At 42.4% G+C, this 25,046-nt stretch overlaps 1 protein-coding gene and 1 long non-coding RNA gene across 2 annotated transcripts in view; one reads left to right on the top strand and one right to left on the bottom strand.

Annotated features, from left to right (window-relative positions):
- slc27a6 (solute carrier family 27 member 6) overlaps positions 1-8,870 on the top strand; it is a 25,375-nt gene extending 16,505 nt beyond the window's left edge. Inside the window, exons 5-10 of the mRNA XM_032507980.1 lie at positions 1,395-1,589; positions 1,911-2,001; positions 2,120-2,318; positions 3,358-3,455; positions 3,628-3,758; positions 8,431-8,870. Coding sequence (XP_032363871.1) covers positions 1,395-1,589; positions 1,911-2,001; positions 2,120-2,318; positions 3,358-3,455; positions 3,628-3,758; positions 8,431-8,607 — 891 coding nt within the window. The 3' untranslated portion in view covers positions 8,608-8,870. The remainder of the gene's footprint in view (positions 1-1,394; positions 1,590-1,910; positions 2,002-2,119; positions 2,319-3,357; positions 3,456-3,627; positions 3,759-8,430) is intronic.
- Positions 8,210-20,981, bottom strand: LOC116677605 (uncharacterized). Its single transcript, XR_004329030.1, has 3 exons — positions 20,969-20,981; positions 20,798-20,801; positions 8,210-8,252 (listed from the first exon to the last, which is right to left on the bottom strand). It is a non-coding gene; the product is annotated as an uncharacterized LOC116677605 (long non-coding RNA).
- Between the last annotated feature and the right edge of the window lie 4,065 nt (positions 20,982-25,046).

The following is a 25,046-nucleotide window of genomic DNA, read 5'->3' on the forward strand; positions in this document are numbered from 1 at the left end:
AGTGTGCCATGCCACTTAATGAATGACAGAGTAAGTGAGTTGGAGTTGACTGTAGGCAGACTGGTTTTCTCTGGAGAGAGGCGTCTTTACAGTCACTGCTACTTGTGAGTCACTGGAGTAAAGTTGTGCACTACTGTGGCAGAAGGACAAGCAGGGTCTTTGTTTTCATGTTTGTGTACTCCCATGGTGGACACGTTGACGTGCACGCACACACAGTGTGAGGGCCCAGGACATCCCGTCTTGAGGCTGGATTCAAAGTCCTCTTTGTCCCCTGTCCCTCTGTTATTTGACTGTGTGGGTGGAAGGCTGGCCATGACTGTCCTCAACACTGATTTGCAAATTAAAGATGTGGACACAAACAGCAGATAAGCTGATAAGCCCTTTTTCACCAGGTCAATGTGTGCACACAAGCGTGAGGACCAATTACTGCCTGTATGCGCTCATTATGCACAATGTGCAAATACCTCAGAACTCTTCACAGAAGACACAAATACACCAAGCGTCTTCTGTGGCTTTGCTGGATCATTGTGCAGAGACCAAGAATGAACTGTTCATAGTATACTTATTTAGACTTTACATGCCAACGTAGTCATTGTAGGACTCACTGTAGTTTTTTAGATTTAAATTTCCCATATTATGTTTATTTTCATTTGTACTTTGATTTTCTAGTAGAAAATGTTAACATGCTTTAATGTAAAAAAACACACTATTTTTCTAAAAATGCCAGTCTAAATATAACCATATTTCCCTTCGTCTAAAACGCTTCATTGTAGTGCCTGTCTCTTTAAGACCCCCTCTGAAAAGCCCAGTCTGCTCTGATTGATCAGTGGTTCAGGATCTTCAGCATCTTCACTCTCTGGGTTTTTGCACCGTCATTGCAGTCGGGGGATGAATTAAAGCACTGTAGCGCCACTTTCTACCTATGAATAGTACAGTTGTGACATCACAACCGTACAGGAAGTCCCGACGTGCACTTCTCTGTGGATTGAGTATATTGATACATTCACAGTATCTATATAGCACCTAGACTACCTAATAATCAATAAGGAATTAAAATCTTACTTTTTACAATACGGGACCTTTAATGAAATCAAAATCTTAATTAAAGAAGGTGAGGAATCCTGTCAGTACTTCGTGTCTCCTCGATCCCCCGACTTGTGACCCAGAAATCATTCTCATAAAAAACATTGTCTTTGCTCTGAAATGTATATTGATAACATTGGCTTATCTATAAGCAGCTGGTTTCATTTTTGCAACTGATTTCCAGCTCATAGCAGGTTGTATTTTGTGTTGATGTGTCACTGACGTAATCACGATGTGTATTAACCTGGGATTATTATTTGTTTGTTGAGAAATGTTGAGCTGATGTCATCCCATCCTTCTGCCCGCATCAGACAGACGAGGATAAGGTTCACAAGGTGCGGATGGGAGTCGGGAACGGTCTGCGGCAGGACGTCTGGCGGGAGTTCCACAGTCGCTTTGGGAACGTCCGGATGTGCGAGGTGTACGGCTCCACCGAGGGAAACCTGTGTTTCATGAACCATATTGGCAAGATCGGAACTGTGGGCCGCTCCAACTTCTTCTACAGGGTGAGTACTGCAAGAAGGGAAGAGGTAAGAGTGAATGTCCCATGTTACACACGCTGGTTGCTTGACTTAGGGGATTTAAATAGGGCATATTCAAATATTCCATGCTTGGATTGAAAGAGAAAGAAATCTTCTCAGGTGCGTAAAGTCCAGATCAGACCAAAGATTCGAGACCAGATGGAATTTGCAGCTTCTTCCAACGCGGCGCTCTGCAGCATCCTGAATGTGTGCTGGGGAAAATATCTGGGAACCTGAGGTGATTAGGGGGGTTTAGGTTGTAATGCCCTTGCCAGTGCAATGATTGTTCTCTTGTTTTCGGTGTAGCTCCTGTTCAAGTATGACCTGATAAAGTATGACATGGTGAAGGATGAACCAGTCACCGATCAGAATGGTTTCTGTCAGCGAGTGGAAATGGGTAAGAGTCAAAGAACATTTCCACAAAAGGATTCTCTTTCTTGTTATTCTTTGAAAGCTGACTTCACCTGACAGTGATAGGGTTGATTTGAGACTTTCCGTCCCATGTCTCTTCTCAGGCGAGACGGGGCTTTTGCTGTCCAAGGTGGGCGCCACCAGCCCCTTCTTTGGCTACGCTGGGAGCAAGCAGCTGACGGAGAAGAAGCTGATGAGGAACGTGTTTGTGAAGGGCGACGCCTACTTCAACACGGGCGACCTCATGGCTGAAGACCTGGAGGGCTTCATCTGTTTCAGGGACCGGGTGGGAGACACCTTCAGGTACACCGTCACCTCTAACCCTCGGCTTGTCTTCCCGTCGACCATGAGCTTGTTGTCCTACCGATTTTGTTTTTTTTGGGCGGCGGGGGGGCTTTTCCGACGTGTTTGTCCCTTTTTGTCGATGTTTTTTTAAATGTATTTGTCCCTTCTCATAATGCTTTTTAAAAAATTCATTGTCAATAAACCTAATTTTTAGGACATATCAAATTTTCGAGTCAAAAAAGCTGATATTTGGAATGATTTTGACTAATAGTTAAGATCAGAGGATGGTGAGTGCATCCCCGACTGTCAAAGTTTAGTCAGGATACGGTTTTAAAACCATTTCAACATTTTTACATGCTTTTATATGCAAATTGAATAAAAAACCTTGAGTTGTCTGCAACAGTACACACTCTGTAAAGGCAGCTGCAGTACACACTAAAAGTAATACTTCTGGAACACATGTATATAGTCTTTATAATCCCTGCTCACCATGCTCATGACAATAGAGTAGATCAGATAGACTTACATTGATCCCAAACTGGGAATTTATCGTGCTACTGCAGCCGAATATCAGACACAGAGCACACATACACAATATACAAGAACTAATAAATAGAATACAAGTATTCAAAAGAAGAAAAAGAATGTACAAACATGTATACATGCACCACTTAGTATTTTTAAGATGTAAGTAAAATCTATGTTTGTGCAAGTATTGTGATGTAAATAAGACTTATCTGTATAAGATACAGCCGTTACATTATACATTATCTTTAACACTCAGTGATAAAGTGATAAAACGTATCGCCTGTGGTAGGAATACAATAAATAAATAAAAATATACGACCGGGTACAGAACATGGTCCAGGAAGACCTCGGCAGATGTTAGCGAGACGTTCTCAGCTGCAGGCGGACTTCAGAGAGGGAACATGAAGTCCTGTGGAAGTGGAACCACGCTCCAGCAGCCGCCCAGCATTGTTTTTTTAATTTAATTTTCAGTTTTATATCTAGGACAGCACTTGCACTGTTAATCATCATCTTGTTTCCCTGACTTCAGGTGGAAGGGTGAAAATGTAGCAACGACGGAGGTGACAGAGACGCTCGGGATGGTGGATTTTATCCAAGAAGTCAATGTATACGGAGTAGAAATACAAGGTGTGTGTACTGCTCATCACCGTCAGCCAACAAGCCTCTGGAAGCTTCCAGTATAGGTGTTTTCAGAATAATCCTCCCCTAATACTGCACCACATATAATAACTTTATTATTGCAATCGTTTCCTGCTGGTGAGCTGGACAATGACGAGTCTAAACCAGGTTGTGTCCTCAGGGCACGAGGGCAGAGCGGGCATGGCGGCCATGATCGTACGACCGGGACACGCGTTCGACGGGAAGAAGCTGTTTGATCACGTGGCGAGGGAAATCCCAGCGTACGCTCGGCCCCTCTTCATCCGGCTCCAGGTAACACAGCAGAGACACGCTCACTGAACTCAGTAGGTGTCAGGCACTGATCCATAGGTGTAAATCCCAGGGGGGTCAGGGGTCAGAACCCCCCCTCTAAGGGTTGTCCACCTCTAGAAATATCATTAAAAACATGCTGGGTATTGTAAATATAATGATTTCTACTTAAATATCTGTGTAAGTAGTAAAACAATCTAAACCCCCAAAAATGCTTTTTAAGTTTAGTAAATGCTTTAATAAATGCTTGCTTTGTTAGTGTAATGCAACATTACCTGGCTTCTTGGATAGAAATGCACTCACTACTAATGTTGTATATGTGAACTGATATTAGGATTAATATTGAATATCTACAGGTTGTGTTTGTGGCAGATCAGTAGCTTTGCTGCAGTTAAATATATATCCTCTGTCCCAGACAAAACCTAATATTTATGTAGAGGACGCAAGATCATTTTATAATTATAATATGACCTCATGGTGAAACTATGAACCTAACTCCTATTTAGACATCTGACGTTAAAGATTTGTGTTGTTGATGCCCAGATAAAATGACAGAAATAAGAAAAAACAACATAAGATGCTTTTTAAGTACACCAAAATTTTAAGTAAGTACAAAAAGTCCTCATATCAAGACAGTTTGGTGACATCTGTATAAGAATGTGTGCTTATGGAAATACTAACGTTACTATGCCACAGGCAACATAAAGAACTGTGGAACAGGGGGACCAAGGACAGTCAGGTCTAGAGTCTCAGGTAAGGAACAAGGAGACCAGGGACAGTCAGGTCTAGAGTCTCAGGTAAGGAACAGGGGGACCAGGGACAATCAGGTGTAGAGTCTCAGGTAAGGAACAAGGAGACCAGGGACAGTCAGGTCTAGAGTCTCAGGTAAGGAACAAGGGGACCAGGGACAATCAGGTGTAGAGTCTCAGGTAAGGAACAAGGAGACCAGGGACAGTCAGGTCTAGAGTCTCAGGTAAGGAACAGGGGGACCAGGGACAATCAGGTGTAGAGTCTCAGGTAAGGAACAAGGAGACCAGGGACAGTCAGGTCTAGAGTCTCAGGTAAGGAACAAGGGGACCAGGGACAATCAGGTGTAGAGTCTCAGGTAAGGAACAAGGAGACCAGGGACAGTCAGGTCTAGAGTCTCAGGTAAGGAACAGGGGGACCAGGGACAATCAGGTGTAGAGTCTCGGGTAAGGAACAGGGAGACCAGGGACAGTCAGGTCTAGAGTCTCAGGTAAGGAACAGGGAGACCAGGGACAGTCAGGTCTAGAGTCTCAGGTAAGGAACAGGGAGACCAGGGACAGTCAGGTGTAGAGTCTCAGGTAAGGAACAGGGGGACCAGGGACAGTCAGGTCTAGAGTCTCAGGTAAGGAACAAGGAGACCAGGGACAGTCAGGTCTAGAGTCTCAGGTAAGGAACAGTGGGACAAGGGACAGTCAGGTCTAGAGTCTCAGGTAAGGAACAGGGAGACCAGGGACAGTCAGGTGTAGAGTGTCCGGTAAGGAACAGGAAGACCATGTTATGGAGGTTCTTGAGTGGTGGACCCAAAATTAGAGGCGGAAACTGAAGGTAGTTTTGATGATTTGATGAATCCAGAAATGCACAAAAACAAAAAGGAGTCCTGGAACCAAGCAGGAAAAAAACAGGACCCAAAAATAAAGTACAAGTAAAAACAGAAAACACAGGACCACTAACATGACCCAGGAAGACTACGCAGTAACACTACGATGATCTGACCACGGATTAGGGGACACCAGGACTAAATCCAGAGGGTAACGAGGTAACAAGAGGCAGATGACACTAGGGCTGGGAGACAGGTGGAAGACATCAGGTAATCCCAGGAGAGGGAACTCACAGGAAGTAAAACTAAGGGGGACGATATGTAGTTTCCATCCATCAGGGGCAGAACAGGCTTAGGGTGACACCACTGACCTCAGCTGGGGGAATGTGTAACCGCACCACAGTGAGTTACACTTACATGGAATTTGCCTTAGTGAATGTTGCATACATAAACAAACAAATATATTTAACATTAATAGCAACAACCAATAAATAAAAACCAGAAAAAGAAACAAATATCTACATAATAGCTGTTTAGCATCAGAAAAAGGTGGCTGAATGGATTGAGTGCAGAATGTGAAGAAAATATATGGATGTGCAATGGGCAGATGCAAAGTCCAGAGTAAAAGTTAGGTTCTATCTGCCAGAGAGCTGTGGAGATAAGTCTAGCTACACCACAGATACATCCCGGGAGGAAATAAACATTACTTTTATTACCGTAAAACAAACTTCTATCACAGTTGACAGAAAGCTCTTGGTCTGTCTAACCACTCTGGTCTTTAGTGAAATAAACCCTTAATTCACCCATTTACATGTGGAGATATGCTACTCTATACACGCTAAAAGTAGTGATTATTTACATGGAGTCTGGTGGAGATATGCTGCTCTATACACGCTAAAAGTAGTGATTATTTACATGGAGTCTGGTGGAGATATGCTGCTCTATACACGCTAAAAGTAGTGATTATTTACATGGAGTCTGGTGGAGATATGCTGCTCTATACACACTAAAAGTAGTGATTATTTACATGGAGTCTGGTGGAGATATGCTGCTCTATACACGCTAAAAGTAGTGATTATTTACATGGAGTCTGGTGGAGATATGCTGCTCTATACACGCTAAAAGTAGTGATTATTTACATAGAATCTGGTGGAGGTATGCTGCTCTATACACGCTAAAAGTAGTGATTATTTACATAGAATCTGGTGGAGGTATGCTGCTCTATACATGCTAAAAGTAGTGATTATTTACATGGAGTCTGGTGGAGATATGCTGCTCTATACACGCTAAAAGTAGTGATTATTTACATGGAATCTGGTGGAGATATGCTGCTCTATACACGCTAAAAGTAGTGATTATTTACATGGAGTCTGGTGGAGATATGCTGCTCTATACACACTAAAAGTAGTGATTATTTACATGGAGTCTGGTGGAGATATGCTGCTCTATACACGCTAAAAGTAGTGATTATTACATGGAGTCTGGTGGAGATATGCTGCTCTATACAAGCTAAAAGTAGTGATTATTTACATAGAATCTGGTGGAGGTATGCTGCTCTATACACGCTAAAAGTAGTGATTATTTACATGGAGTCTGGTGGAGATATGCTGCTCTATACATGCTAAAAGTAGTGATTATTTACATGGAGTCTGGTGGAGATATGCTGCTCTATACACGCTAAAAGTAGTGATTATTTACATGGAGTCTGGTGGAGATATGCTGCTCTATACAAGCTAAAAGTAGTGATTATTTACATAGAGTCTGGTGGAGGTATGCTGCTCTATACACGCTAAAAGTAGTGATTATTTACATGGAGTCTGGTGGAGATATGCTGCTCTATACATGCTAAAAGTAGTGATTATTTACATGGAGTCTGGTGGAGATATGCTGCTCTATACACGCTAAAAGTAGTGATTATTTACATGGAGTCTGGTGGAGATATGCTGCTCTATACAAGCTAAAAGTAGTGATTATTTACATAGAGTCTGGTGGAGGTATGCTGCTCTATACACGCTAAAAGTAGTGATTATTTACATGGAGTCTGGTGGAGATATGCTGCTCTATACATGCTAAAAGTAGTGATTATTTACATCATGGGTCTCAAACTCGCGGCCCGGGGGCCAATTGCGGCCCGCGGGAAGATATTTTGTGGCCCCCTACTTGACATCAAAGTTAAGTGTTAGTGCGGCCCGCGCGTTCTGAAACTTTGTCATTGCGCTTGTCACTTATGGGCTACCGTAGTAGTCTCCTGACAGCGGCGTAACGGTTGTCAAGCTAGCTAAGTACTCTTTGCGGCAAATGCCTGAGGTTTGACAATGTGAACTCTGTTGGGAAATGCACCAACCATATCAGATCTAGGGGTTTAAAGCACCGGCAGTTCCACGCCCTTTTTGGAGGAAATAGTTTTTTTTGGAATACTTGATGCGGCCCAGCCAAACCCAGACTCTACTTCCAGCGGCCCCCAAGTAAGTTGAGTTTGAGACCCCTGATTTACATGGAGTCTGGTGGAGATATGCTGCTCTATACACGCTAAAAGTAGTGATTATTTACATGGAGTCTGGTGGAGATATGCTGCTCTATACACGCTAAAAGTAGTGATTATTTACATGGAGTCTGGTGGAGATATGCTGCTCTATACATGCTAAAAGTAGTGATTATTTACATGGAGTCTGGTGGAGATATGCTGCTCTATACACGCTTAAAGTAGTGATTATTTACATGGAGTCTGGTGAGTTTGGTGATGGTGATGTCGGGGCTGTTTCATGTTAAACTAAAAGGATCTTACTCTTTAACTAAAAGGTCTAGCTCTGTAGGGATCCATCCCATAGAGTTGTCACACACTATAATGATAATCTGAGTCTGTCAGCAGCAATAACAGAACTTTTACCGTGAACACACTATGTAGGGAACTATTTCTGTGATAGGGAACGGTTCTAACACATCTAATGGCATCCACAGCTATGAGCAATGAGAAATCAGCTAAAGTAGCTACTGTAGATAGATCACTGTAGGTCCCAAATGGAATGTTCAACAAAACATTTGCCAGTTCATGTTCAAATTGTATGTATTGTATTATATTTCAGACTGAATCCTGGTGTTTCTTTCCTTTAGGAGGAGATGGAAATGACGAGCACCTTCAAGCAGCAGAAGTTCCATCTGGTTCAGAGCGGCTTCAACCCCGCCACCATCTCAGATCTTCTCTATGTGTTGGACTACTCCCAGGAGAGCTACATTCCTCTAACAGACAGTATCTACCAGAGCATCATCGCCGGAGAACGTAAGCTATAGAACTCCCCAAGTAAGGAAGAGATGACTCAGCTGGAATCAGTCGCACGCAGATGGATAGAACTGAGCTCTGCATGCTGCGGCGCGTCATACTCAGGAAACCAGCGGGCCTGCAGTCACGTTCAATGATCTACTGAAGTGTGAATGAAAAGCCATCGCCCGGTCCGTGAAGAGCAGCCATGATGACTTGATCAAATACTGTGAACAGTAATGTCGCTGAGATTTCTATGTTAAACAAAACATCACATTAGTAATGTGAACCTGAACGTATCACTATGAAATCAGCCTTATTTCACCGCCCACACATGCTAAGAAACATCTTATCAAAAAGCTCTTAATATGTATATCAATTCAGCAGATTGTGATGTTATTACACGGATTGGGCTAAATTAATAGATACATAATAAATGAATGAACTGTTCCATATAGTATTTTTAATGTCTTTCTTCAAAGATTAGGGGGGTAAATTATCCATTAATAGTTCTCATAAAATTAAATTAAAGTGCCTTATTGACATCCGTACTGAAGGATTAATTGATACAATAGTTTATGAAAATGAAGAATCATACATGTGGTTTGTAACTTACAAACTAAATAATGGTTCACAGATATGTTTTTGCTGCTTTGCTGTCAAACTGCTGAACATGTCTTTTATTTTAGTTTATCTTGAGAGTTTTTTTTATGGCGTCAGATTTGTGTTGCTATAAAACCCGAGTATTCAACAATCGGTGTATATGTGTGATAAATAGAAGCATATGCCTATTCCACGTTCACATCGAGTAAATCTACCCGCCTCGTAGGAAAAGGAATAAAAAACAAAAAAAGCAAGATTTAAGTTAAACTAAATTAACCACATTTGTAACCCTCAAAGAGCATTACAAACCAATTTCTTAAAAACCTCAAAAGAGGTACACATTTAAAAATGTATATTCCATAATTTTACCCCAACAATAGAAATACATCTTTTCATTTCTTTGTTTGCTTTTTGAAAAGTAAACTACCTAAAAATACCTACCTAATATTCACTTTGAAAAACCCTTTGGATACTCTGAACATTATCTGCATTATGATAAAACAAATGCTTCAATTTCATAACCTTTACCTGTCAGAGCGCGCATGGCAGACGTGCTTTTGTGTGAAATAGTATCATTTATGATGTTAGTATGTTTCATCTCACTCGCGACGTAAATGTGACGCCATAGTTTTTACTCAATAAGCAAATTCTCCCAATACGTTGACCAATCACGGCACACACCTAATGTGTTTAATTCATATTAATTATGAAACAAAATAGTCACATATTGTCTTGACTGTGAACAGATCTTTAGCAGTATCACATATTGTTTTAACTTCTGTAAAAGTTCTCATTCCATGTTTAATTTATTTTAATCTGTTTATTCTGGTCTTTTTTAGCTACTGTACATGTATCTACAGACCTTCGTGCTTAGGTTGGGGGAGGGGGGGGTGTTGACTGTTGGATAATAACTACATTAACATGGAAGGTTCATGGAGAGCTGATATTTGAACCATCATCCACGATAAACTAGCTTTTTCACCAGTGCTCTCATCCTGGATTTCCATGACTAATACCAGCCGATGATTTCGGTGTTTCAATCAGGAGAGACATGTTTGCACATATGTAAATAAGGTTTATTGTACAGCTCTATAAAATGTAGGAGCAGGAGCCGAGGACTGGATGTGGAGGGGGGGGTGGAGCCGAAGTAGATGACTGGAGGAGGGAGGGGGAGGGTTGCACTCTATTCCTGCAACAACAGCTGATAGCAAAGGGAGAAACCGATTTAAAGCAGGGTTGTGACTGTGATTGGCCCTTGTAATTTGTGTAGGATTCTGATTGGTTAAGCAGGAAGGGGAACGCCTCCACCAGCTGATTCCATTTAGGAATAGAGCATTGATTAAACTAGGTCTTCCTGAAGGATTTACACTGAGCTACTTATCTTTGAGATGAGCATGTTAGCTTCAATGCTAGTTGTTCCTAAAATCCACAATGTCTCCTCTTGGACATTGTCCATTTCTGTCTTTGCCCTGGACACACACCTGAGCTTCTGGAACATAATGAATTCCGCCTGGACCACATTTTTTGTTTTAGTGTGTATGTGACTGATGGAACAACAATCTTTGAAACTGGTCCAGTATTAAGCAAGAATGCTGTGACTGGCAGCCCCAGACCGGGCTGCAATGTACCCCTGTGACCAACTCCGATTATTATTATTAACCCTATTAATGAACTCTGTTATTCTAAGTGTCTGACAACATTACCTCCAGAAACAGCTCTAAGAATGCTAGCGCTAAACCCACCAGACTCCATTTAAAAAAGCAATACTTTTAGCGTGTATAGAGCCAACATATTGTCACATTACATTGGTAAACTAGACCAAAACTAGAGTTGGGATTGTTGGAAAAGTGGAACGCCGAACCAAAACGGCTTTTCATAGTTTGATTGTGTCTGCCGACTTTGAATGAAGTGAATTTTACAATGCTAAACATTATTTACCTGGAGACCAGTGGCTTTAGCGAACGCAATTTCACAGACTTTTCGCATCAAGTCTGGTGATAATGTACGTATTTTAAGGGTTTTGAAACTAGGTCCACAAACAATGACTCGCTAGCGCCCTCTACAAAGTTAAGAAGTTTGAGCCCCTGCAGTACGTTTAACGTAGAGTCACGAAACTTGGTACACATATGTAGCATGTTAGGACGGACATAAAACTCCATTGGAGCCCCCCCCCCCCCTAAACCCAACAGGAAGTCCGCCATTTTGAATTGTGTCCAGGCCTGAGGACGTTTACAGACCAAAATCGATTTTGGTCATAGTGCCCCCCCGTGGCAACAGGAAATCCTTGCCCACTTACTCAGGCCACGCTCCCTTTCATAACATTTGAACTATTTAAGGTAGAGTCTTGTGTGAGTTATCTTTGAACTCAGCAGAGACTTCCTCCTTCATTGGTGATGGTTTTGCCCGCCCCCTATGCTTTAGCCACGCCCCTTTTCATAGCTAATGAACTGTATGATATAGAGTCTTGTGTGAGGTGGCATTGAAGTCAGGAGTTCCCTTTTCATTGGTGAGGATTTGCAGGTGTCTGAACGTTGTGCAAATACACGGTCGAAAGGAGCGGCGTCCGCCAGTACCCCCGACGTGAGAGGAAGCCCGAGGGCCCGTCCAATGCTGCTTGCAGCTATAATTTTAATTGTATCCAAAACTCAATGAGCTGTTGCAGAAACAAGCGCAGCGTGAAGCAATAAAGCAAAAACTGTCAGATAACTGTAGTGCAGTAAATATTAGGCTACAGCATTTTGTTCTGAGGTGTAGGGGAGTACAAGAATGAAGTAGCAGACAATGAAAAATCCTCAAAATTGTCCGTAAGTACCAGCCTGGAAATCCAGACCCCCGAGGTTACCCCGGAAGTGAGCATTAATGTCGGTCTGCAGCAAAATAAATACCACCACGGTCTGAAAGCTGAAGCGGGAACGCTATCTGTATGTTTCCGTAAACCTTTTAACCTGGACATTTAAGGCTGTGGGCATGTTCATTATTGTCATTATATTGCTGAGTTTATGAAATCAGAGCAGTCCTCAAATATTTGACTCAAACTAAGTTAAACCATGTAATCTGTTATGCTACTTCAGTACACTTTTGAAGCAGATATTACTGAGACCATTGCAGAAAATACTTAAAGGGATAGTTCAGTGTTTTGAAGTGGGCTCATCTGAGTTATCCATCCAGTCTCCATTTCTAGGGTTATCGATATTTCCTCTGGTAAACACATACACTGTTTCACTCAGGGGTATAGGTATACAGTCTCCTCCAAAAGTATTGGAACTGCAAGGCACATTCCTTTGTTTTTGTTGTTCACTAAGGACATTTGGGTTTAGGATCAAACGATGAATATGAGACAAGAGCTTTTATTTCCTGGTATTTACATCTAGATGTGTTAAAGGACATGTCACCCTTTGTATTAGACCACAGCATTTTTAGGTGAGCAAAAGAAATGGAACAAATTATCTTAAAGTGCATAACATATAATATTTGGTAGCATAACCCTTGCTGGCAATGACTGCCTCAAGCCTGCACCCCTCGACATCACCAAACTGGAGTATGTGTGCACCTGCTCTATCTACTGAACCAACCCGGCCACATTCATATATTCATCTTTTGATCTTAAACCCAAATGTCTTTAGTGAACAACAAAAACAAAGAAATATGCCTTTTGGAGGGGACTGTATAAGTTTGATGCACTTGTTTTATTATTTCATTCCTACTGCTGTAACATGGTCTTTCTGATGTCATCATCCTCCATTCAGTCTCCAACCGGTGCCCCTGTCAGAGGAAATACATGTTGGTCTACTCCATGCACACGCATGCTGGTTTTGATGTTATTAACATGTGGCGGTAGCGGTGGGTTCGACTCCGACCTGAGGTCCTTTGCTGCATGTCATTCCCCCTCTCTCTCCCCTTTCATATCTTCAGCTGTCCTATCAAAATAAAAGCCTAAAATGCCCAACATAATCTTAAAAATTAAACAATAAAATTGTGGGAAATCTATAAAATCTATTTCCTTCCGTACGTGCGTACGACATATACTCCATACTGTGGCGGAACACTTCCTGTTGGTTTCATTCAGGAGCCAATGAGGATGTAAATATGACATTGTTACTGGGTCAAGGACAATGTCAAGCTACATGTGTGAAGGGGTTATTTATTCACTGCTGCTCCTTATATTCCCACTTTACTTACATACTGTAAAATACAAGAATACAAGTTACAGTGCAGTCACTTTAATTAAATTAAAACAGAAAAGTCTTCAGCCTTGATTTCAAAGAACTGTTTGTTGCAGCAGACCTGCACTTTTCTGAGAGTTAGTTCTAGATCTATGGAGCGTAGACAGTGGCCGCTGCTTCTACCTGTTAAGTTCTGACTCTGGGGACAGAAAGCAGAGCTGACCCAGACCAGCTGGGAGCTCTGGGGGGGTTCAGCAGATCAGACTTGTACGGGCCCTACTGGGGCGATGCTAGATTAATTGTATTTGACTTTTTAGTGTGCAGTACTAAAGCTAATATACCCCCCACCCCAACAATGCTAATCATATATATATTATAACCCCATAACTCCCACTAGATGACAGTTGGCGTGTTGATTTGAACCAGCAGATGGCGCCAACATGTAAGTAAACAGCAAGTACAGGCCCTTTACCAAGTACTGTTAGCTACCGGTATAAGTACCCATTGTGCCGTGTGCAATCATATATGACATTACATCTTTAAATGTAATCATTGTTCTGCTTGATATGCAACATTCTGGGATGGCTTTGGAATTTTCTTACTGACTTTTTTAGGGCTTTATGTCAACCAAACTGTAAGTGAGAAGACTAGATGAAACATTGAAACATGCAATACTACAGTCAAAAATGTTGTAATGGCATGTAATCTGTAAACTCTACATGTCTGGCCCTTGATGTGATTCTCATGTTCCATTTTCCTTAGTGATGTTGAGTTTGACACCGCTGCTGTAAAGTGAGGGGAAATATCATTTATTCCAGCTAAGTAAGGTCCCTTTAACTAAACCTGATCCAAACCATGCCAATCACTAAGGTGAAGAATTGTAACCATCACAACGTGATTGACAAAGATATGTGAATGTCCAATTTCCAAAAGAGATCCATGCAGCACCATGATACAAAGTCTACGTTCCTGGATCAAGGTGAAATCGACCCTGGGTAGAGACCATTTGTCAGCGTTTACATGTAATTTTGGATGTAATCAGTAATTTAATTGTTCTCTATTGTAACACAATTGGACAAATAACACAGAAACTATTTGAGTGGAGAGATACCATGAGGGAGAATGGAGAAAAAAGTTAATTAGTTGAATACGCCAGTGTTATGGTGTTATAGTTACAGAATCTGTGGCTGGAGAATTACATCAAATGTTTCGCAAATATTCTGCAGATAAAAGAAAACTGAAAAGAAACTGTCAACACGCCGGCAGATCAGCGCACACACCAACACACAAGTATACCCTTCAGACCACTAACGTAGCACAACAAGCCACTCTTGACATATTAACATCTTAAAGGGCACCATCAATATTGACATCCATAATGTTTACTGTGATTCAAAGTTCCCCCCGATCAGAGAACTGCTGGCTGTGCTGCTGTGTGTGTAAGCTGACTCATCAGTTCATGTTATTTTTATGCATTCACATCATATTAATGCATGTCACTAACTGAGCTTCTTCCCCCGAGTCCCTGTGCGTTCCCTCCTCGGATTGTGGTGGCACCAGGATCCCGGATCCACGCAGGGTCGCTATCTTTAGCCTAACTGCCACAAACAGGTGGTCCATAGAAGACCACAGCTAATGGTTGTCCCAGAGCCATGCTGAATGAATCTCTTTGAATAGTGTCAGTTATGGTTTCTTTTTATTCCACGTCTCGTAGACTAGCATTGTTGTTGCAGGGCATCTGGAAATGGGAGCACTGCTAACTATGTGCTAATAGTCTTACCCTGTTCCTAGAGGTCATGGTGACACGAGAGGCTGAAGCTTCCGCCTCATCCCAGAAATACAAATCCACTCTGACATCCTTAAACTTAAAGTTAATACCAAAAATGTGAATAAATACAACCTCCATCTATAATTGTTAGACGTATTTGTCTCCATAGAAAGTCCATCAAATATATGACACATCATTTTGTAGAGTCATTTAACATCTCCCCCTGCAGTTAGTTCTAACTTGTGGCACTGTTTCACCACAGCTCCTCGGTCCCCTTACAGCTGGGAGGAGGCAGGACTAGGTGGAGGGATTATATCTCCAACCTGGCCTGGGAACGCCTCGGGACCCCCCCAGTCGAAGCTGGTTGATGTGGCTCGGGAAAGGGAAGTTTGGGGTCCCCTACTGAAGTTGCTCCCCCCGTGACCCGACACCGGATAAGTGGACAAAGATGGATGGATGGGTGGATGGATGGGTGGATGATGGATAGATGGATTAGTACTTTTACTGCAGGATGTGATTACTTCTTCCGTCTCTAACCGAGTTGTTCTATTTTGTTAAAGCTGGTCTGAAATGTGTTTGTGCGGACTAACAGGGGAGGTCATGAAGCCCAGTACTGTAGACTCACTGCAGGGGTCCATCTGCAGACCTGCTGCTTTAGACATAGTCAACCTGAACCTGATTACCCTCGGCGGGAGGTCATCCAACGCTTACCCAAAGCGTCTCCAAGGGTCTGAACACTTCCAAGTTTGTGGTGACTGACGTTGCTCTCTCTGATCATTCCTGTGTTTTCTTTTCAGTAGCACTATCTCTGGGCCCAAAAGTGTCCAAACAAAGATAATCAGAAAACGGTATATCACTGAAAACCACAGTGAAACATTTATTCAGCTTTTCTCCTCCACACCCGCCCTCTCTGGGCTCTCAGTCACTGAGCTTGTAGATAATTTCAATTGTAAAATTACAAATATTATTGATGCCATTGCTCCCACTAAGGTCAAAGTTGTCTCTGGTAAGAAAAGATCTCCATGGAGAAATGTCCTACTGGTGAGAACAGAAAAAAGAGAGTGTAGGAAAGCTGAACGAAGGTGGCGAAAAACAAATCTCCTGGTCCATTATAACACCTATAAAGAGAGACTTCGCATTTATAATTTGGAACTAAGGAATGCAAGGCGGTCCTTCTTCTCTGATATTATTTCTAGAAACAATAATAATTCACGTGCTTTGTTTGTACTGTTGATAGGTTAACAAACCCTCCAGGACCAGTAGCATCTGAACTTTTATCTACCAAGGCCTACAATGACTTTGCATCCTTCTTCAAAGAAAAAAATTCATAAGATTAGACAAACAGTCTGTGCCTCCATATCAAGTTCAGGATATATCAAGCAAAACTAGTTCCAATGTGACGAATTTCAATCAATCATAAAAACCTAGAGGACATTATACAACATCTGAAATCCTCCTCCTGTTGCCTTGATATTCTACCAACGGGTGTTTTCAAAAATGTTTCGACTTGTTTGGCTTCTGATCTTCTACAGATTGTGAACACGTCTCTTCTTTCAGGTATCTTTCCACGGGCCCTGAAAACTGCAGTAATCAAGCCACTCTTAAAAAAGAACAATCTAGACACATCACTAATGAGCAACTATAGGCCGATATCAAACCTTCCGTTTTTAAGTAAAATCATTGAAAAAGCGGTTTTTCTACAACTCAGCCATTTCCTGTCACTAAACAACAGTTTTGATACCTTTCAGTCGGGTTTCCGACCACACTGAGACGGCTCTCGTCAAAGTCTTTAATGACATCCACCTTAACACAGAGAGTGGGAAAATTTCAGTCTTAGTATTACTTGATCTCAGTGCTGCATTTGACACGGTCGACCACGACATATTACTAGACCGATTGGAAAACTGGGTTGGCCTTTCTGGCTCAGTACTAAACTGGTTTGAATCCTACTTATAGAATAGGGATTACTTTGTGTCAATAGGTAATTATACATCTGAACATACAAATATGATGTGCGGAGTTCCCCAAGGCTCCATTCTGGGGCCTCTTCTGTTTAACATCTACATGCTTCCACTGGCTCAGATTATGGAAAACAACAAAATAAGTTACCATAGTTATGCGGACAACACACACATTTACATAACCTTATCGCCAGGGGACTATAGTCCAATACAAAAACTGACTAAGTGCATCGAACAAATTAACGGCTGGATGTGCCAGAACTTTCTGAAATTAAATGAAGGAAAAACTGAGGTGGTTGTTTTTGGAGCAAAAGAGGAACGATTAAAAGTCTGCGCTCAGCTTCAAAAACAATGTTAAAAACAACAGACAAAGCCAGAAATCTTGGTGTAGTCTTGGACTCAGACCTGAACTTTAACAGCCACATTACAATTACAAAGTCAGCCTACTATCACCTTAAGAATATATTAAGGGTTAAAGGACTTATGTGTCAACAGGACTTGGAAAAACTGGTCCATGCTTTCATCTTCAGTAGACTTGACTACTGTAACGGGGTCTTTACAGGTCTCCCTAAAAAATCAATCAGACAGCTGCAGCTGATTCAGAACGCTGCTGCTCGGGTCCTCACTAAGACCAAGAGACTGGATCACATCAATCCAGTTCTGAAGTCTTTACACTGGCTTCCTGTGCCTCAAAGAATTGATTTTAAAGTACTCTTGCTAGTTTATAAATCCCTTAACGGTTTAGGGCCAAAATACATTTCTGATCTGCTACTACACTATGACTCCCCCAGACCTCTCAGGTCATCTGGGACAGGTCTACTTTCTGTCCCCAGAGTCAGAACTAAACAAGGGGAAGCAGCATTCAGTTTCTATGCTCCTCATATCTGGAATAAACTCCCAGAAACCTGTAGATCCGCTGCTACTCTCAGTTCTTTTAAATCAAGGCTGAAGACCTTTCTTTTTGATGCTGCCTTTCTTTAAATTATGTTCTTTTAATGTTTAATTTCTTATGCTGCACTGTAACTTTTATTCTTGTGTTTTATGTGTCTTAATGTTCTTATTTTAATTCACGTGTTTTATCTGTTTTTATTTTTTTCAACTGATTTTGTGTAAAGCACTTTGAATTGCCCTGTTGCTGAAATGTGCTCTACAGATAAAGCTGCCTTGCCTTGCTTTGAGTTGCGCTATGAGGGGCTTTTGTCCAGTTCTTAAGGTAAAGTCTATCAGGTAAGGTATCACATGCCCTTCTGGAGGAGAACCAGAAAATAAGTTGGGGGACACGCTACCAAGCGGTCGGTATCTCTCCGTGCCTTTGTACGAAGCCACAGCGTAGATTTAATAAATCAAGCTTTAGTTTAACCTTTCACAGGCTATCTTTAACCTAACTGCCACAAACAGGGGTCCATGGAAGACCACGGCTAATGTTTGTCCCAGAGCAGAGCTGAATGAACTCTCTGAACTTCGGGGAATGGGAGCACTGCTAACTATGTGCTAATAGTCTTACCCTGTTCTTAGAGGTCATGGTGACACGAGGGGCTGAAGCTTCCACCTCATCCCAGAAACACAAATCCACTCTGACATCCTGGACTTTAAATAATTATCAAACTTAAAGTTAATACCAAAATGTGAATAAATGCAACCTCTATCTATAATTGTTAGACGTATTTGTCTCCATAGAAAGTCCATCAAATATATGAGACATCCTTTTGTGACAATGGAAATCACAGTTGTCAGATTGACACCACTCTAGCCTAATGGGGGGGGGGGGGGGGGGTGCCCTGCCTTGAGGCTGTGTCAGATGTTGGGAGGCAGCGTGAAAGTCACAGTGCCCTGCTGAGTAAAAGGCCACAGATATGGTCAAAACTAACTTAACACGGATGATACATAAACGCCACCACACCACCATGTAACATAGCACTCTGCAGGGAACTTCTGATGAAATATGTCATTCCCCTGACTGCACAGCTCAAATCAATACTTGCAGTTTAAAACGTGTGATTTTGATAGAGGAAAGTGTTCCCTGAAGTTAGCAGCTCAGTATTCCGTCACAGACACTCTAAGAAATATCTGTGTATTAACAGTAGTATGAATGTATATTTAACAGAAATTGTCCATAGAAGTGGTCAGTTGTATATTAGGTTTTTTTCCATTTTGAATTAGTAGTCTGTGTTCTCACAAATTTTGTCGGCTGCTCAGGGTTTGGGAGGTTAAAGTACACGCAGTCGCTTTTTTTGACATTTTGTTTCAGTTGTTTTTTTCGAACTTTGTGACACTTTTTCCAAGGTTTTTTTATGTTATGTTTTCAAATATTCTGTATTTAACTTATGGTAAGTTACACATAATTTCAATTTGTAGGGGCAAAGCTGATGTACAGTATTTCTCAGGGTGCAGACTGTGTGACAGTAACAGTACAGGGACTTTCACATTAAAGGTTAATAATGTGCTATATTAAAATTTCTCGCAATAACCACGAGACACAAAACAACCACAAACCGATCAAAAGTGAATAAAACGAGATGCAAAACAAAGCAAAAAACTCAAAATAGACATTTTGAAGTTGATGTGCTATGGTTGGGGTCCAGCTGGCCGTGTGTATTAGTTTTATTTATTAGTTTTCTATCGGCCTGCCCTGTCTGTCCCTGCTGTTGCCTGTTTTCCTCCCCCTCCCATGCTATTGGGCACGGTTGTCCCCAGAGGATCCGGTTCCCTTTGTCTGGTCTCCAGAAGCTTCTGCAGCCCTCGGCACTACAGTCAGCTTGTCCTCAGGTCACCATCCTCAGACCAGTGGGCAGACCGAGTGGGCCAACCAGGATCTGGGGGCGGCTCTTAGGTGTGCGGCGTACTGTATTCCTTCCACGTGGAGTGTCCATCTTCCTTGGGTTGAGTACGCGCACAACTCCCTTCCCAGCGGGGCCACTGGGATGTCCCCGTTTATGTGCGCTATGGGGTTCCAGCCTCTGCTTTTCCGTTCCCTAGAAGAGGAGGTGGCGGTCTCTCAGACTCCCTCCTGCTGAAGCCAGCTAACCACGCACACCTGAGTCTCATCTACAATCACCTGCTCCCGCCCCTCACAACTGCCTATTTCTACCACGTATTTCTGCCCCGGCTCTTCAACCCATCCTGGCGCGATCGTTGCTCCAGTCACGCTGGTGAAACCTGCTACAAGCAAACCTTCCTTTAGCTTTTCGTCTCTCTGTGTTTTCATGTACTTACCTCCTTTTGTTTTCTCCCCCCGCAGTCATCACCTCAAGGCTTCTCCTCTCGGTCCCCCTCCCACGGCGCCCCGCTTCCATCTGTCTCCGACTCCGTTCCCAGTTCCCGTTCTCTGCGTCCCGGTCCTTGGCGTCTTCCTTCCTACTTCCCTTCTCTCTTTAAATTAATCCTTTTATTTTTGGTGAGCCGTGCGTTTGAGTCCTTCTGTTCTCTTCATTACAGTGATGTGTGAATGCAGGAATGTGAAATGTGAGGTGAACATTTCTCCAGAAACCGAGACATACCAACCCTCCCCCATCTGTGTTCAAATCTACCAGTGTTGGAATGTAACTAAGTTCATGTATTCCAGTACTGTACTTCAGTCCAGTTGTTGAAGTACTTGTACTTTACTTGAGTCTTTTCTTTTCATGCCACTTTCTACTTTTACTCCGCTACATTTCAGAGAGAAATATTCTACTTTTTACTCATTACAGCTTTAATTACTAGTACTTTAGTTACTAGTTACTTTAGTTACTCCACTACATTCATCTGACAGCTTTAGTTCCTAGTTCCTTTAGTTCCTTTCCACATTAAGATTCCTGCCCACTAACCATGTGTAGTTTCTATAATCTGATGTCTTATTATAAAGTAACCTAGCAACAATATAAGGGCTCCAGGTCCAGCTGAGATGATGAGACCATGAAACACACAGCTGCTTGGATCCTTCACTCTTTTTAACATGAGAGGATTCTTCTTTACTATTAATACTTTGAAGCTTTAGTACATAACTTTTTTTATATTCATGAACGTCCATAAAGCTCCACACCACTCCCTCTGGATCTCTCAGTGGGACTATGTTCAGAAGATCGTAGCGTTCGGCGACTTTCCCTCGCAGAACCTCGAGTGAAGATGAGGACCTCTTCTGAAGAGTCCATCATGTTGCTTTAATCCTCTGTGTCCTCCTTGGCTACTAGTAAGTGTATGAAGGGGGGGGGGGAGGTGTGTGATCACAGAAGGCTTGTATCATGGGGATGCGCCAATCATGTTGTTGTAATTACTTAAAATTCCTCATGGTGGAGACAGGAACTACACACTGTAGCTTTGACTAGATTTTACTGATGATGTTTACTTCAGTATCTTTTTAATGCAGGACTTGTACTGCAGGATGTGATTACTTCTTCCATCTCTGCAGTGTTTTAGAAATGAAAACTAGATGAAATAACCAAGCAGTGGTGCAGTGGTGCTCCTGATGATAGGAACAACTTCCATGTGTCTACATGATACTGGAGCAGGTCGTGGCAAATCAACTACATCGACACTACAGTAACCTGTATAAACAGTTCCAGTCTGGTTTCCACGCTAAACACAGCCCTGACACACCATTGGTGAAAATCCCTAATGACCTACTCTGTGCAGCTGACTCGGGACTGCTGTCCATCAACATCCTACTCAACCTGAGGGCTGCCTTTGACACGATCTCACATCCCCTCCTCATCAACATTTTTATCATGGGGGGGCACTCTCCTGGTTTGTACAACTTTATTATTTAGCTAGTGCGACTGTTCTATAGGGTGTCCCCCAGGGGTCAGTGCTTGGTCCTCTCCTCTTCATCATATACTTCCTTCCCCTGTCATGAGACACCACTAAATACACTTCCACTGCTATGCTGACGACACCCAGCTCTACCTCTCCACGAAACCGTCATCTCACCTTCCTCCTACTTTACTCAGCAACTGTTTTCAAGACATTCAAAACTGGATAAACACAAACTTTCTGAAACTCAATCACATTAAGACAGAAGTCCTGCTCATGGGGCTCCAAATCCACTTTTTCCAAACAGCATTACTTCAACTTACCATAGATGAGATCTCGGTCCCTCTGTCAACTCAAGTCAAAAGCCTCGGAGACAGTTCCTTTTTATTTGAATCCCAGATTAAAGCAACTACCCTGACTTTGTTCTTTCACCTCTGCATCTCCAGGCTCAGACCCTCACTGTCACAATCCAGCACTGAAACCCTGATTCATGTCCTTGTCATGTCACACCTGGACTACTGCAACTCCCTTCTCATTGGTATTCCTTCTAAGCTTACAAACAGACTCCACCTCATTCAGAACCCTCTCTCTGCTAGAATCCTCAGTGGTACCAGATCACCTGAACACATCACACCTATTCTTATCATTCCACACCAGCTCCCTGTGATTGAATTTAAGACCCTCCTCATCACCTACAAAGCACTCCATAATCTCGCACCCAGCTACATTTCTGACCTCCCACCAGGCCATGTCCCTTCTCCTCTTCCTCGACTGGCCTCCGTGTCAGCCCCACATTCCGCTTCGCCACCATGGGGGCCAGGGCCTTCAGCTGCTCTGCACCAAGACTCTGGAATGCCCTCCCCTCCCACATTCAACAGGCAGACACAGTCAATTCATTTAAAATGTTAAAGGTTTTGAGAAAGTTCTTAATCTTTAACTCTTCATACTACTGCATCGCCATAGAAACCCTCCCGACACACCTTTTTTGACTGCTTTTCTGATGTTTCTTAGCATTCATCAGATGTTGTCTATTTTGCTAAATGTATTTCTATGGCGCTAAATGTATTCTATTGTATTTTTTTATAGTGGTTGTATTTATGCCCTTTTAAACGTGCAAGATGTCCTTGTGTATCTAGAAAGGTTTCCGCCAAATAAAATGCATGTCCGTATGTACAGTATGTATGTATGTACAGTATGTATGTATGTCTGTATGTATGTACAGTATGTATGTATGTATGTACAGTATGTATGTATGTATGTATTATTATTATTATTTAGACATGGTCACAACAGAAGTAACCCAGTGGGTCAAGACCTGTGTCCCACTTCTCATCTTACAGAGCCCTGAGAGAGGACACGGCAGGATGAGGGAGACTGGAGACATGGAAGCCTGCTGATACATTGTCTCCTTTATTTTCATTTCAAGATATTTTGGCCAACCCTTCCAACCTTACAGTAGCCTAATGCTGCGCTTAGGACCTTGAAAGAATATTTCTTGGCCTTCCTGGGCCTTGTTTTTGTCACTTTGATCATCAATGCGATCCGTTTGATGAACTTCGGTGTGAAATCTTTGTGTGCAGCATGACACGGGCCATCACGGTTTGACACTGTGTGCAATAGGTCGAGCTACAACAAGGTAAACTGTGTAATTAGACAGACAGTTGTGACAGTCAGTAACATTATGTAACAGTGGTATTACAGTTTATTCCAGCAATATGATTGTAATAGGTCCAGTAACAAATGCCGTGGCTCCATCAGAATGTACTGTACTGTCCTACCTCTGCTGCAGTAGTATGTGGTAGTGGATGTGTGTTGCTTGACATTTGGTCCCTGTTCCAACACAACACAAGCCACTTTGGCTGTGTGTGCACACCACTTATTGTGTACACACACTCAGTGACATTTGGATGTGTCACTGGGCTAACAGGATGCTCTCTCTTCCTTTCCCCACGGCCTATGGTGACAAAAGGACCTTGCTCCGTTTGGACTAGTGCTGGGAACCTCGAGGAGCTTTAACAGGGCTGACTGTGCCCCTCCTGACAGTCATTTCACTCTTAGAACAGCCAGGAGGCGCTTTGAATTCATCCATCCATCCGTCCATGCACATCCATGTCCATTGTGCAGCATCGCAGCATTTATAGCTATTGCAAATCACCAATGCCTGTTCCTAGAAGGGCTTTTAAAGAAACAAAACCAAAACATGAAACATTGCCATGTCAAAATACATAAAGCACAACATCAATGGGTGCCTATGTTGCTTGGTCTCCCAAATGGAATGGTCCGGACGAGGGGATGAGCCTCTTTGAGCATGACACTTTTATGCATGACAAGGATTTAGGGGGGGAACTACTTCAGTGTAGTTCCAGTCATGCTATCTTGGTACATATGTTAAGTTAAATGTTAAGTGAGGGTTAGGTGTCTTGGTTCTCGGCAAGTTTGAGTTATCAACAATCCCAGAAGCCTTTATTTCTTGTGCATCTTATATGATTGTGTACATAGAAATAAAGCCCAGCGCAAATTATTTCAGGAAGACTTCTAAACAAACTAAAACTGTTCAGCTGTTAAGAGCCGTTCACTTTTCAGTAAACCGACCAGAATTGGCCACAAAATTCATGATCCAGTCACAGCACGACATCCTGCTTTACATGTCTTCTCTCTTTACTACCAGCTGGCTTTTCAGGCAAATGGGCAACCCTCCTCCTCCTCCTCCTCCTCCTCCTCCTCCACCAACGGCAACCTGAGTTCCTGTCCGGCAGTCAGGTCCTACGTTTGGTCTCCAGGTTCCTTCTCCACCATCACCAGTGTCTAGGATCCATCGGGGGGGTATGTCTGGCTCCTCTACCCCTTTAAAATATCTTTAATGATGGAGTCTAATCCATAAAGACTCTGTACATTTCTTATTATGCACATGTACAATAAATCTTTGCATATCTGCAACAAAGTCTCTCCTGATTAAATCTCATGGATGATATCACATACTAATTCACGTCATGTTATCCTGCTAGTGTTAAGTTAAATGTTCGTTACATGGTCTTGTTCAGCAGCCGGGCTGTAACGTGCCTAATGCATCAAACGGGTGTTGAGGCTGTTTCCTGTTTTATTTTGTAAAGTCACACTTGTCATGTCTCATGTCATGTTTACCTTCCTGTCTTTGTTGTGCAACCCACCTGTGCTCCATTAGTTAAACAGGTTCTGTGCATGCTAGTCTGGTTTCCCCTGTTCCACTTGTCAGTTTTCATGCCTATTCCTAT

This window comes from Etheostoma spectabile, unplaced genomic scaffold (genome assembly GCF_008692095.1).
Source record: "Etheostoma spectabile isolate EspeVRDwgs_2016 unplaced genomic scaffold, UIUC_Espe_1.0 scaffold00005373, whole genome shotgun sequence".
Classification (NCBI taxonomy): Eukaryota; Metazoa; Chordata; class Actinopteri; order Perciformes; family Percidae; genus Etheostoma; species Etheostoma spectabile.